We start from the raw sequence: 11,818 nt of genomic DNA on the forward strand, positions 1-11,818 counted from the left end.
AACTGAAAACTCTTCATATCACCGTTTGTTGTTGTTGAGTGCTCTGAAGTTGGTTCCAGTTCATAATGACTGTGTACAGGGTTTTCAAGGCTTTGGAATCTATTATGGGAGCAGAAAGCCTCATCTTCTGAGAAGTGGCTGGTGAGCTTGAACCACTGACTTTGCGGTTCACAGTCCAGCGCTTATTCTGTGGAGCCATAACAACACTGTTGTTAAGTGCCACAGAGTTGGTTTGAACTGTTAAGCAGCCCTGGTAGCATAATGGGTTATGTGATGGGCTGCTAACTGCAAGGTCAGTAGTTTGAATCTACCAGTGGATTCATGGGGGGGAAATGTAAAGATTTACAGCCTCAGAAACCCTCTACAGGATTGCTATGAGTCAGAACAGATAAACAGCAGACTACCACCACCTAACCCTAACCCTCACCTTAATGCAAACGTCCATTTTGCAGATGTGGAAACAGGCCAGAGAGGTTATATGATTTTTCCAAAGTCACATAGCTGAGAAATGGCAGATCCAGGACCAGATTCCAGGTTGTTTTCTGTTACCTAGTGGTTTTCACAGTGTGTGAAGTGACCTTGAACACCTTGGGTAGGGAATAGGTACTTTGGGGGCATAAATGAAACTAAGCAGAGAGGGTTGCAGTCTCCTACCCTTCTATACCTTCCACCCCAGATATAGCAGCTCCACTTGTGTTTGCATGAGTTGGGGTTCCTTTAGAAAGGGTCTGTTGCTAAAAGCACAGGACCGTGCATTTGATTTCTCTTGACTCTCACTATACATCTTCTAGCTAGGAAATGAAACGGTTCACATCAGGACTTAAGACTAGACAGACCTCTTACTGTGAGGGGGGTCCTACCCCTGCTCAGGGTTCCACCGTCTCCTCCTCCAGCTCGTGGTGCTGCCCTACCAGATGCTGCTGCACGCGGCCACACGGCAGGCTGCGGGCATCCGGCTGCAGGGCCAGGTGGTGATCATCGATGAGGCTCACAACCTAATTGATACCATCACTGGCATCCACAGTGCCGAGGTTAGCGGCGCCCAGGTAGGTAGACCTCTGAGGGCCTGGTTCCCTGCAAAGGACGGGCTTGGGAGAAGGTGTAGTGGTTGTGGCTTTCCAACCGCTCTAAGAATGATGGGGCCCCATCAGGCAGGGCGGCTCACTTCCATGCTCGTCCCCTGCTTCTGTCTGCCCGAGTCCCTCCAGTCCAGAATGTTACTCACCAGCTCTCCATACCCAGGCGGGTGAGATGAAGGAAGCAGGGTCCCTCGTGCTTAGGTGCTATTTGTCATACTTCTCTGAGCGCATTTAATGGAGGGATGTCCTAAGGTCACACAGCAAATAAGTATGGAGCCAGAATTGACCGCTTGTTTCTAGCCCTCAAGCCCAGATGCCACCCCCCACCTCTACAGACTAGTGACTGATGTTGACCTTAGGCTAGTATGTCATTGTTACCTTGACCCATCACTCTTAGTGAACACTAGCAGGAGATTCATCATCAAAGAGGTTTCACATCTTGACTTTTTCCTTAGCCATAGTAGGCATTTTGCCAGAACCGGCTCCTTCCCTTTTCTCAGTCTATGTTCCTTTAAAGCCTAGACCCGCTGTCCTCCCTTTGGTTTTTCTCTTTGTGTCCTGGGCTGGCATTTCTGGGTGTTACCTCAGGTACCCTGGTACACTCCAGCCTGCTCTTCCAGAGCCAGGGCCACTGCCTCATCCATCTGTGTTCTCTCCACAGCTCTGCCAGGCCCATTCCCAGCTGCTCCAGTATATGGAACGATACGGGTGAGGTGCCCCTCGAGGTAGAAGGGAAAATCCCGCTGAGTCTCAAGGATCCTCATTCTCGGCTCCTTGTAGAGAAAGCACTTGGGTCACCGGCCTGAGGGCACAGAGGACCAATATGCCATCTCCTCAGTTCGTCATGGTGCTGCCCACAGAGGCCCAGGCTGCTTGGCACGGACTGGATGTGGGTCACAGCCAGCCTTCTCTGGGAGAATATTTGTAGCTGGTCACTGCTTGAAAGGCACCAGCCAGGAAGGGCTCCGCCTGGGGCAATTTCAGGGGAAGTTACAGCAGGAGTCCTACCACTTGATGTCCTTTGGCTTTTCCTCAGGAAGCGTTTGAAGGCGAAGAACCTGATGTACATCAAACAGATCCTGTACTTGTTGGAGAAGTTCGTGACTGTGCTGGGAGGTAAGAGCGCCATCCACATGCAAGCCCCTGGCCTGCTGAGCTCACGGCTCTGTTTCTTGAGCTCCAGTTAGGACACCTGCTGTTGGATGTGCTCGAGGATCGTCTTGGTCATTAATTCAGGGAAGTCTTGCTCTATATAACTCAGAGGGGTTTTCTGATCCTTAACCTTTGGTTAGAATCCTAGTTTATTTCCCTTGTTCTGGGTCCTTCTCTTCACCATAGGTGGTATTAACAATATAATACAGGTATGTAGTATTTTAAGGAGCTCTAGTAGCATAGGGGGTTATGCGTTGGACTGGTAACCACAGGTTAGCACTTCGAATCATCTAGCTGCTCCAGGAAGCAAGTTGAGGTTTTCTGCTCCATAAAGATTTGCAGCCTCAGAAATCCTATTCAGGGCCGCTCTGGGTCAGAACTGACTTGTTGGCATCCCACCTCCATGTGGTACTTTTTGTGACAGGTGGACAGCACTTTAGCACAGTTTCATTTGCTCCTGTTGGGAGAGCAGCCCAGGCACATTGCCCTTCATGGTATCTTGTGGGGGACATTAAAATGAAAGCTCGGGGCAGACAACTGACCTGCCTTATATGGTCCAGGAGCTACAAGGTGAGGCTGCGGTTTTCTAGCTCCAGATCCCTGTGCCACAGACCCTTTCCTTTATTGTATGGAAAGCCCTTTGAAGGGAGTCCTGGTGTGGCGCTATGGGTAAATGCGCCAGACTGCAAAGCTGTTTGAACTGCAAGGTCGGCAGTTCAAGCTCACCAGCTGCTCCTTGGATACCCTATCCAGGGTCGCTATGTGTCGGAATTGACTTAACGGCACTTGACAACAACAACAAAGCTCCAGAAAGCCACTGGGGAATTTGTGTGGAGAGATTGTCCCATAAGTACTTGTCACTTCTGTCTCTACGTTTCCCACTGGCTCTTCACACGGCAGGCTGCTTTCTGTATGCCCCCATGACCCAGCCTGAAGTGGGGGACCACCCCGCCTCGGCCTCCTGAGAGGAGATGTAGAAGAAGGAAAGGGCAGTCTCTGGGCTCCAGGTGCAAACAGGTGGTCAGGCTGTGAGGTGCTCCGGAACCTTCTCCCTTCTCAGTAGGTTCTTGGGTGCTATGAGTGGCAACACAAAGCAGACACTCCTGTTGATGTGCTCTTATTTGGTGAACACCATGTAAAGTGAGACGACAGGGAGGTGTTTCTTGGGGGGCTTAGGGCGTGACTGGAGGAACCACTGTCCTGACATGCTGAAATACTTTTTTGTTTTTCAGGGAACATTAAGCAAAATCCCAACACCCAGAGCCTCTTGCAGACAGGTAAGAGGATTGCTCTGAGCAGACCAGAGTAGATCTGTCCCTCTCAGTTTAACCCTGAAACCTGGAAGCTGAGGTCTGGAGAGCCAGGATTTCAAGCCCTCTGTGTGTTTGCCCTCAGGGACAGAGCTGAAGACCATCAACGACTTTCTCTTTCAGAGCCAGATCGACAACATCAATCTGTTCAAGGTAGTTTTCTCCTTTTGTGCTAGCACTTGAAACGCTCTATGCCTGCCATCACCTGTGGGCTGAGCATTGTAAGACTGAGGAAGGAATGGCAGCAGATCCCTGTGTGACATAGCTTGTCAGAAAGGGAACAGGAGGCTGAGAGGGAGCCTACCTTCATACTTGTTGTGCCATTGAGTCGGTTCCGACTTATATAACAACCCTGTAAGGGATTTCCAAGGAGTGGCTGGTGCATTTGAACCACTGACCTTGCGGTTCAACTCAATCTTGTGGTCCAGCACATTAGCCCACTACGCTACATCAGGACTCCACTTTTACACCTAGCAAGCACAAGTATCTCCCAGGCCTCTTCTCTGCCTTACTTCATCTTCCCTCTGGCATCAGCTTTCTCCTAGGCTTTTGACAGATGCAGGAGATTAATAAGAGTGATCCAGATCCTCCCCGTGTCAGGGCTGAGGTGGGTGAGGGCATGGTCGGAGCGGAGAAACTTGTCACCTTTCCACTCCAGCCATGGGCTTTAATTGCAGCCTCAGAGCTGTGTGCAGATCTCCCCACCTGGCCACCTCTACTGTCCCCACAAGAGTGATTCTCAACAAATAACAATACCTGCCTTCACTGACAGAGCACTTGCTATGTTCTAGGCATTGTGCCAGGGCCTGTAGCTCCCCAGTAAGCTGGGCTTAGAAAGGTCACCTCAGGAAAATGACGTGCAGCGAGTACCCACACAGGAACAAGTGGTAAATGACGGAGCCTGCGTTGAACCCAGCTGCACCAACTTGAGAGCTGGGTTCTTTCATTCTGCCACTGCGCTTTTCCCCAGACTTCCCCACTGTGGCCACTATCCCTGTGGTAGCGACCCTGATCGTTCAGGCTGGGAATGGAAGTCACATCTTTGATTCCCTTCTCTCCTGTGTCCATGTGTCAGCCACTCCTCCTCACTAAAAGCTCATGGATTCTTTGTGGGTTCATCGTGCCCTTTTCGTTTCCACAGCTGCTTCGCCAGGGCAGAGGTGCCTTTGCTCTTGCGTCCCCTGTCTGCTTTCTCAATTTCATTCCCTTTTCACTTCTAATGTGTTTTATAAAATACCATTTAGTAAATCTTAATTGGAGGATGACATACTTAAGAAATCCTTAAAACTTTTCAAACTCATCATCTTAGAATTCTAAACATGTACAGAAAAACTAAATTGTAACCCAGAGTTGCCCTGAAAAAGTGCAAGTGTTACCTAAACGTTTGGTCATAGAGTGGTGGTTTTTTGTTTTTTTTAACTCTTAATTCTTTGAGGTTAAGCTTAGATGCTGTCACCTTGAAAGAAGGCAGAGGGGACCTAAGGTGTGTAGGGTACCTGTAGAGACAGGCAGGGTTGTGAGGGGTGCATGTAGTGAGTCTCCTGGGAAGAGTCTCCTGGGTGTGGATTGAGGAGGAGGAGGCATGGCCTCAGTAGCATACACAGTGGGCTCAGAGGAGGCCTCAGTAGATGGCAGTGAGCCCTACTCCCTGGGGTGTTGGAGATGATCATTTTGTTGGTGATGATAAATTTAGATTGCAGCTTGACTGATTCTTACATGTGTCTACGTTGGGGTTTTGTTTTACAGGTGCAGCGATACTGTGAAAAGAGCATGGTCAGCAGGAAGGTGCGCCCCTCATTCTCCTGGGCCGCAGAGGGATCCGACAGCCCCTCTGCTGGCTGCCCTCACAGTGCCTTTCTCTCTTGTCTGTCAAACTCGAGGCGCTTTGTCTGCAGTTTCCTCCACATCCACGGGTGGGAAGGGCGATGGGAGTAAGTTTCAGGTGTCTGGGGCCTGGCAAAGCCACTGGTCCATTCGTCCTCATCACTCACTCTCATCCCAATCCAGCTCTTCGGCTTCACGGAACGATACGGAGCAGTCCTTCCCTCCTCCAGGGAGCACCCTAAGCTGACTGGATTTCAGCACTTCCTGCAGAGCCTGAAGCCCGGGGTAACCGAGGGTGAGTTAGGATATGGAAGGGCAAGGCTGCAGGCCCTGGGCAGGAAGCGTCACTCCTCACACGTGGACCGTCTTCCCTGGAGAGGGGCTTTAAGCCTGCCCTACGTTTCCTCTTCAATGTAGCAGCTCAAGTAGAGGAAGGAGAGGCCGGGGCTCCACGACCTGCTTCTCCACTGATGCACATCGAAGGCTTCCTTTCAGCTCTCACCACAGCCAACCAGGATGGCAGGGTCATTCTGAGCCGCCAAGGTAGGTGCTGACCTGATCAGGAAGTATAGGTGCTCCCTCTGGGACCAGGGGATGTTTAAACCTTGCACAAGAACCCTCACCCCAGCCCCACCCCTAACCACCATAGAAGCCCCAAGCCAGCCTACTGCCCCTGCACGCCTCAGAAAGCCTTGGTATGTGAGTAATGAACCTTTTCCTAGCTTCTCAAAAGAAAAAAAGAGAGAAAAGTATTGCTTAGTGGCTTCGGTTGTGGGCTCTGGGGTTGGTGGGTTTTGGTTTGCATCTTGGCGCTCTCACTTGCAAGTTATGTGATTTGGACCAATTTCTTCCCCTCTGGGAACCCGTTTGTTTATGTGAAAATGGAGATGATAGTTCTGCCCACTTCATAGGTTTGTCCTGGAGATTTAATTTTAAGAGGGTGATAAGATCTTGTGTCTCCTACATGGACGCACCTGGAGATGCCCTACTGTCCCGCCCCAGTTCCCTGTGGAGCTGTCAGCTTTCTGTCCTTTCTTCAGGCACCCTCAGTCAGAGCAGTCTCAAATTCTTGCTCCTGAATCCAGCTGTGCATTTTGCCCAGGTGGTGAAGGAATGCCGGGCAGTGGTCATTGCAGGGGGCACCATGCAACCGGTAAGGACCCCAGACACCATCCCACTTCTTCCCTGTCCTGTGGGCCCCCTGACCGGAAAAGGCTGGCTTAAGCAGGTCACATATTGTCCACTAGATGGCAGTGCTGCACTGTCTCCCTGCTTGTGCCTTTTAAACTGGTGGGGGACAGTATGGGGGTGTGGAGACCACCACTGCCACAGTATTCCTGTACTTGGGGCTTCCACTTCTCCCAGACCAAGCCATTCTGTAGTGCCAAACTCTTATTTAGATCCCTCAGTGCCCGTTCCCTTCCTGCGCCCACCACAGAAGTGCCAACCTTCTCCTTCTATAAATAAATTTAGAAACGTATTACATTTTGATTGTAGGAAGCAGAGACAAACGAAAACAAGAGGGAAAAGCTCATAATTCTATCAGCCAAAGATTCATTTTGCTGTACATCATTATAATAGCTTTTCCCTGTGCATAATTTTTACATATATACATACATATTTTAAAAGGAGGTATTATTAGAACTTGCTCATTTCCACTCAGCAACAAAGTGTCATAAATATTTTTCCTTATCAGTGAGGATCTGTCCCCCCCCACACACATTCTTTGACTGTAATGTATCCATTACATGGGTAGATTATACTTAATAGTCCTCTTTTTTAGACAGTTCGGTTATTTCTACTTTCTCTCTATTTAAATAAGACTGTGGTGAAGATAGCCAAATCTCAGGACAGTGGTTCTTTACTTGGTCACCTCCTAGAACGGGTGAAAGGCTATTGAGAATTTAAAGCCAATGGTTCCTGACCTGGACTGCCAGTGTGAGACTCGCCCCTCTTGAGTTTTTTTTGCCCCTTACCCTCTTGGGTATGTATTCATTCAGTTAAACTGATTCACAGTGGGCTGCTAGTATTTTGGCGCTCAGATGGTCCTGAAGCTGACCAGCAGGTCCTTTGAGCCGGCCCCATTAGTCTCTGAATGCTCTCTTGTGGAATTCCTGAAAAAGCAAGATGTTCCAGCCTTACCTCATGCTTCCTTAGCCCCATATCTGGACTCAATAATTTCTCTAAGGAGCTCTGATTGCTTTTAGTGAAAAATGATAATTAGAAACCATGAATTGGGTGCTGGGGTGTTCCTATTGATCCTGAATTCTTGTTTACAGGTCCTTTCAGTAAACAGATGTAGGACATGTGGTTTCAAAAACCATGAATTCAGGTTGATATTTTTAAACCAAAATCAGAGAATCAGTTTATGTGACATTATATTGTATCTCTCTTCATTTAAGTGGTTTCATACATTTTGGTTTCATATTACATTAGCATAGTTATTTGTTTGCTCTACCCTGTCATCTATTGGGAGTCCTGGTGTGGAGCTGGACCGCAAAGTCGGCTTGGACCGAAAGGCTGGTGGTTCAAGCTCACCAACTGTTCCTCAGAAACCTATTTAAATAGTTTCCGATTTATAATAACAGATTTATATACTGCTAACAGGGACAAGCTGGTATGGCGCTGTGGGCTAATGTGTCAGACTGCCAAGTCGTTTGAACTGCAAGGTCAGTGGTTCAAGCTCACCAGCTGTTCCTTGGACATTCTATACAGGGTCGTTATGAGTCAAAATCGACTCGATGGTACTTAACAAAATGAAACTACTGACTTAATTTTATTTTGCTACATTTATTGTTTGCCCTTAGGATCCCACATAGGTAGTCACTAAGGAGTCCTGGGGTGGCACTGTAGGATCAGCACTGGTCAGTGGTTCAAACTTACTAGCCACTCCTCAGAAACCCTAAACAGGGTCGCTATGAGTTGGAATCCACTTGACGGCACTTAACAACAAAGGAAGGAAAGTCACTGGGGTTAGGCTTTTCTCTGGGTGCTTACGGTGTTGATTTAATCAGTAGGTCCTTTTGTTGCAGTTTGTTTTCCATTTTAGAGTTTGCTTTTTTTCCCTTTTTTGTCAAACCTGGGGTCTTGGATGACTTCAGATTGTATTTACATACAACCTCCGAGCTCAAGACTTCTGTCTCCCCTCAGCATCCCCATCTGCTTAGCCCTCAGGCCCCTCTGGGAGGGCACAAACCCTGACGTTGTGCTCTGCAGGTGTCTGACTTCCGGGAGCAGCTGCTGGCCTGTGCTGGGGTTGGAGCCGAGCGTGTGGTGGAGTTCTCTTGTGGTGAGTGTCCATGTCCAGGGTGGAGTGAGCATGGTATTCATGTATTCCCATGCTTGCCTACCAGCTACATGAGTCCGCTTTCAGCATTGTCCAGGCTTACTGTGCAAACAGAGAGGCTGGAGTTGTGATCCAAATTGCTCTTCCCACTCTGGGAGATGGGGCTGGGGAGAGACCCTTTTTGGAATTTATCTTGTAGAACATTTGGGACCTCCAGTATTGAATCCCTCACTGGGTATCTTACCAGGTCATGTGATCCCCCCTGACAGCATCTTGCCCCTCGTCATCTGCAGTGGGCCCTCCAACCAGCAGCTAGAGTTCACATACCAGAAACGGGAGCTGCCTCAGATGGTTAGTAGCAAGTAGTGTGCCCTCCTGCAGTTCTGTGTTGGGGCAGTTGAGGGCCCTGGAGTGGGGCAGCAGAGAAAGTCAGTTCTGGGGGCTTCTATCTCAGAGCCAGCACAGGATGGACACTGACCTCGGTGCTTCTCAAGGGAGGCCGCGACTTCCTTCACCACTTAGGCTGCTATGTACGTTTTCTTGAAAAACTCCAGGTCATCCCTTCAGGACCTGAGAAAGCTGTCCTATTGCTGTGTTTCTCTTGGCATTTGACAGTATAGCCCAGGCCCTGGACAGATGCCAGTCTCAGGGAGCATGCCTGGGGTCTTCAGGCCCTGATTTGTCATTGATGATGCTTGATCCCCAACTGCCCATCAAGAACATTGGGAATTGGAGAAGGGAGGCTTGGGTGCACCGATGGCAGGTTTTCTGTCGTTACCATTGTGGTGTGTTTGGGGATTCCCACCTGGTAGAGCCACCTTCCTGTAATCCTCCCCCTGCCGAGTGACCCCAGGGGCTCTGTGCTTGGTGTTGAGCCCGAGGCTTCAGCATGTCTTGTCTTACTGTCACAGATGGAGGAGACAGGTCGCATTCTCTGTAATCTATGCAATGTGGTGCCTGGAGGGGTAGTCTGCTTTTTCCCCTCCTATGAATACCTGCGCCAGGTCCACACCCACTGGGAACAGAGTGGCCTGCTGTCCCGCCTGGCCATCAAGAAAAAGGTGAGTGGTCCTTCTGCTGAGCCTCTACTGTTGAGGACAGTGGCACCCAGAATATCTCTGGGATTTCTCACATACATCCAATTGGGTGCTCTTGCTCCTTCCTCACCTCACCACCTCCGAACGCTTGGCTACTGAGCCCTCTGACCGTGAGGTTCTCCCAACACCCGGGCTTTCAGCAGCCTGTTCTGGGAGATACTATCTGTTTATCACTAGGTATTTCAGGAACCCAGGAGAGCAAACCAGGTGGAGCAGGTGCTGATGGAATATTCCAAGTGCATTAAGGTCAGAGAGCCCTTGGGTCCAGAGAACATGAGGGGTTGGCAGCTGAAAATATTTGGGTGGCTTCCAAGTTAAGCTTGTCAACTTGGCCTGGGTATATCTGCAGTGCTGTAGCCAGGGATCCAGCACATTAACGGGGGCGCTGCTCCTCTCCGTGGTCGGGGGGAAGATGAGTGAAGGGATCAACTTCTCTGACCACCTAGGCCGGTAAGTGGTGGTCCTTTCTCACCCTGGGCCCTACCTGCACACGGGGATCATCTACAGAGCCTGCCCCAGGCGCCCTACTCAGGATCCAGCAGTTGTGTGGGAAGTGTTTCAGCCATGCCGGGTTTGCCCCTTACAGACCTGCCTCTATCAGGAGGGACCAGTCCCTGGAGAGTCAGACAAAAAGAGAAAGACCAAGGAGATGGGTGGGCACGGAAGCAGTGGGCTCTAGTGTAACGGTTGTGAGGATGCCACAGGGCAGTGTTTCATTCTGTTGTGTATAGGGTTACTCTGAGTCAGGAACAACTCAGTGTCACCTAGCAACAACCACCTTGATCAGGACTCACTTCATGAGCCTACATTGGATCTCCTGGCTGTAAAAAAACTTTCCTGTGGCAGGGAGATGAGGGGAGAGAGGTCGAACTCCCGAGCACAGCGAAAGGACTGGGGAAGGGTTGGTAGAACCAGTCTTTCCTCCTGAGCCGGGGTGTCCTATCTACACTCACATGTACCTCCACCCCAGGTGTGTTGTCATGGTGGGTATGCCTTACCCCAACATTAAGTCTCCAGAGCTGCAAGAGAAGATGGCCTACCTAGATCAGACCCTTGTGAGTACCTCCGGCTTCCCAAAGGACAAGGATAAGGCCAGGAGAGGATGGGTTCTGCCACTCCTGGGTTGAAACAGCAAGGTCTTATAGCCTGGATAGGAGGCACCTCTTGGTCTTCTCCATGATATCACCTAGTGTATCAGCTGCTGGCATTCAGCCCCCGAAGCCTAGCAGTGCCATTTTCTCAGGAGGAACTGGGGCACAGGCAGGAGATAAGAAACTGTCCTGATAGGTCATGTCCTTCACCCTTCCCAGCCCAGAAGTCCCGGTCAGGTCCCTCCAGGGAAGGCCTTGGTGGAGAATCTGTGCATGAAGGCCGTCAACCAGTCTGTAGGTAAGCTGGAGCTCTTCTGGCCATTCAGAGATGGCTGGCTAGAGAGTGAGGAGGTGATGGGTAGAGGACTTGTCATCTGTAATCTAGGGGCCGAGGACTAAGGAGACAATAGAAGTGTACTGTCACGGAGGCAGGCTTAACTCAGACCTGTGGTCTCTGCTCCCCACCAGGCAGGGCCATCAGGCATCAGAAGGATTTTGCCAGCATTGTGCTCCTGGACCAGCGTTATGCCCGCCCGCCTACCTTGGCAAAGCTGCCAGCCTGGATCCGAGACCGCGTGGAGGTCAAAGTCACCTTTGGCCCTGCTTTTGCTGCTTTGCGCAAGGTAGTTCTGACTTTCCCTTACTGGGGGCCTCCTCCTGCCCCTAGAATGTAGTTGCTCATTGAACTGTATCTCTGCAGTTTCATCGTGAAAAGTCTAGCCTTTCCTGACAGATGACGGCACGCCACCCTTGGTTACCAGGCTCTTCCTCTTCCTAGTCCACGAGAAACGTTGTCTTGGGCCTGGTCTGGTCTTCAGGGATCCTGCTTAAGGTGAAACCCAGGATGAGATGAGTGTGGTGTCAGACCACCCGCCTTATGAAATCAGTGGGCTGCAAGGATCCAGGCATAGGATTTAGAAAAGCCAACAGGAGAAAACTTTGGACAAATTCTTAAGAAACTGTAAGTGCTGGCCATCTT

At 50.1% G+C, this 11,818-nt stretch overlaps 1 protein-coding gene across 1 annotated transcript in view; it reads left to right on the forward strand.

The window, feature by feature from the left end:
• LOC102821797 (putative ATP-dependent RNA helicase DDX11-like protein 8-like) overlaps nucleotides 1-11,569 on the forward strand; it is a 33,006-nt gene extending 21,437 nt beyond the window's left edge. Inside the window, exons 9-26 of the mRNA XM_006862773.1 lie at nucleotides 894-1,046; nucleotides 1,741-1,787; nucleotides 2,116-2,195; nucleotides 3,464-3,508; nucleotides 3,627-3,694; nucleotides 5,288-5,326; nucleotides 5,549-5,660; nucleotides 5,783-5,908; nucleotides 6,406-6,518; nucleotides 8,582-8,654; nucleotides 8,899-9,002; nucleotides 9,563-9,712; nucleotides 9,926-9,994; nucleotides 10,098-10,198; nucleotides 10,719-10,803; nucleotides 11,059-11,137; nucleotides 11,308-11,462; nucleotides 11,540-11,569. Coding sequence (XP_006862835.1) covers nucleotides 894-1,046; nucleotides 1,741-1,787; nucleotides 2,116-2,195; nucleotides 3,464-3,508; nucleotides 3,627-3,694; nucleotides 5,288-5,326; nucleotides 5,549-5,660; nucleotides 5,783-5,908; nucleotides 6,406-6,518; nucleotides 8,582-8,654; nucleotides 8,899-9,002; nucleotides 9,563-9,712; nucleotides 9,926-9,994; nucleotides 10,098-10,198; nucleotides 10,719-10,803; nucleotides 11,059-11,137; nucleotides 11,308-11,462; nucleotides 11,540-11,569 — 1,629 coding nt within the window. The remainder of the gene's footprint in view (nucleotides 1-893; nucleotides 1,047-1,740; nucleotides 1,788-2,115; nucleotides 2,196-3,463; nucleotides 3,509-3,626; nucleotides 3,695-5,287; nucleotides 5,327-5,548; nucleotides 5,661-5,782; nucleotides 5,909-6,405; nucleotides 6,519-8,581; nucleotides 8,655-8,898; nucleotides 9,003-9,562; nucleotides 9,713-9,925; nucleotides 9,995-10,097; nucleotides 10,199-10,718; nucleotides 10,804-11,058; nucleotides 11,138-11,307; nucleotides 11,463-11,539) is intronic.
• The last annotated feature ends 249 nt before the right edge of the window (nucleotides 11,570-11,818 follow it).

This window comes from Chrysochloris asiatica, unplaced genomic scaffold (genome assembly GCF_000296735.1).
Source record: "Chrysochloris asiatica unplaced genomic scaffold, ChrAsi1.0 scaffold00050, whole genome shotgun sequence".
NCBI classification, from domain to species: domain Eukaryota; kingdom Metazoa; phylum Chordata; class Mammalia; order Afrosoricida; family Chrysochloridae; genus Chrysochloris; species Chrysochloris asiatica.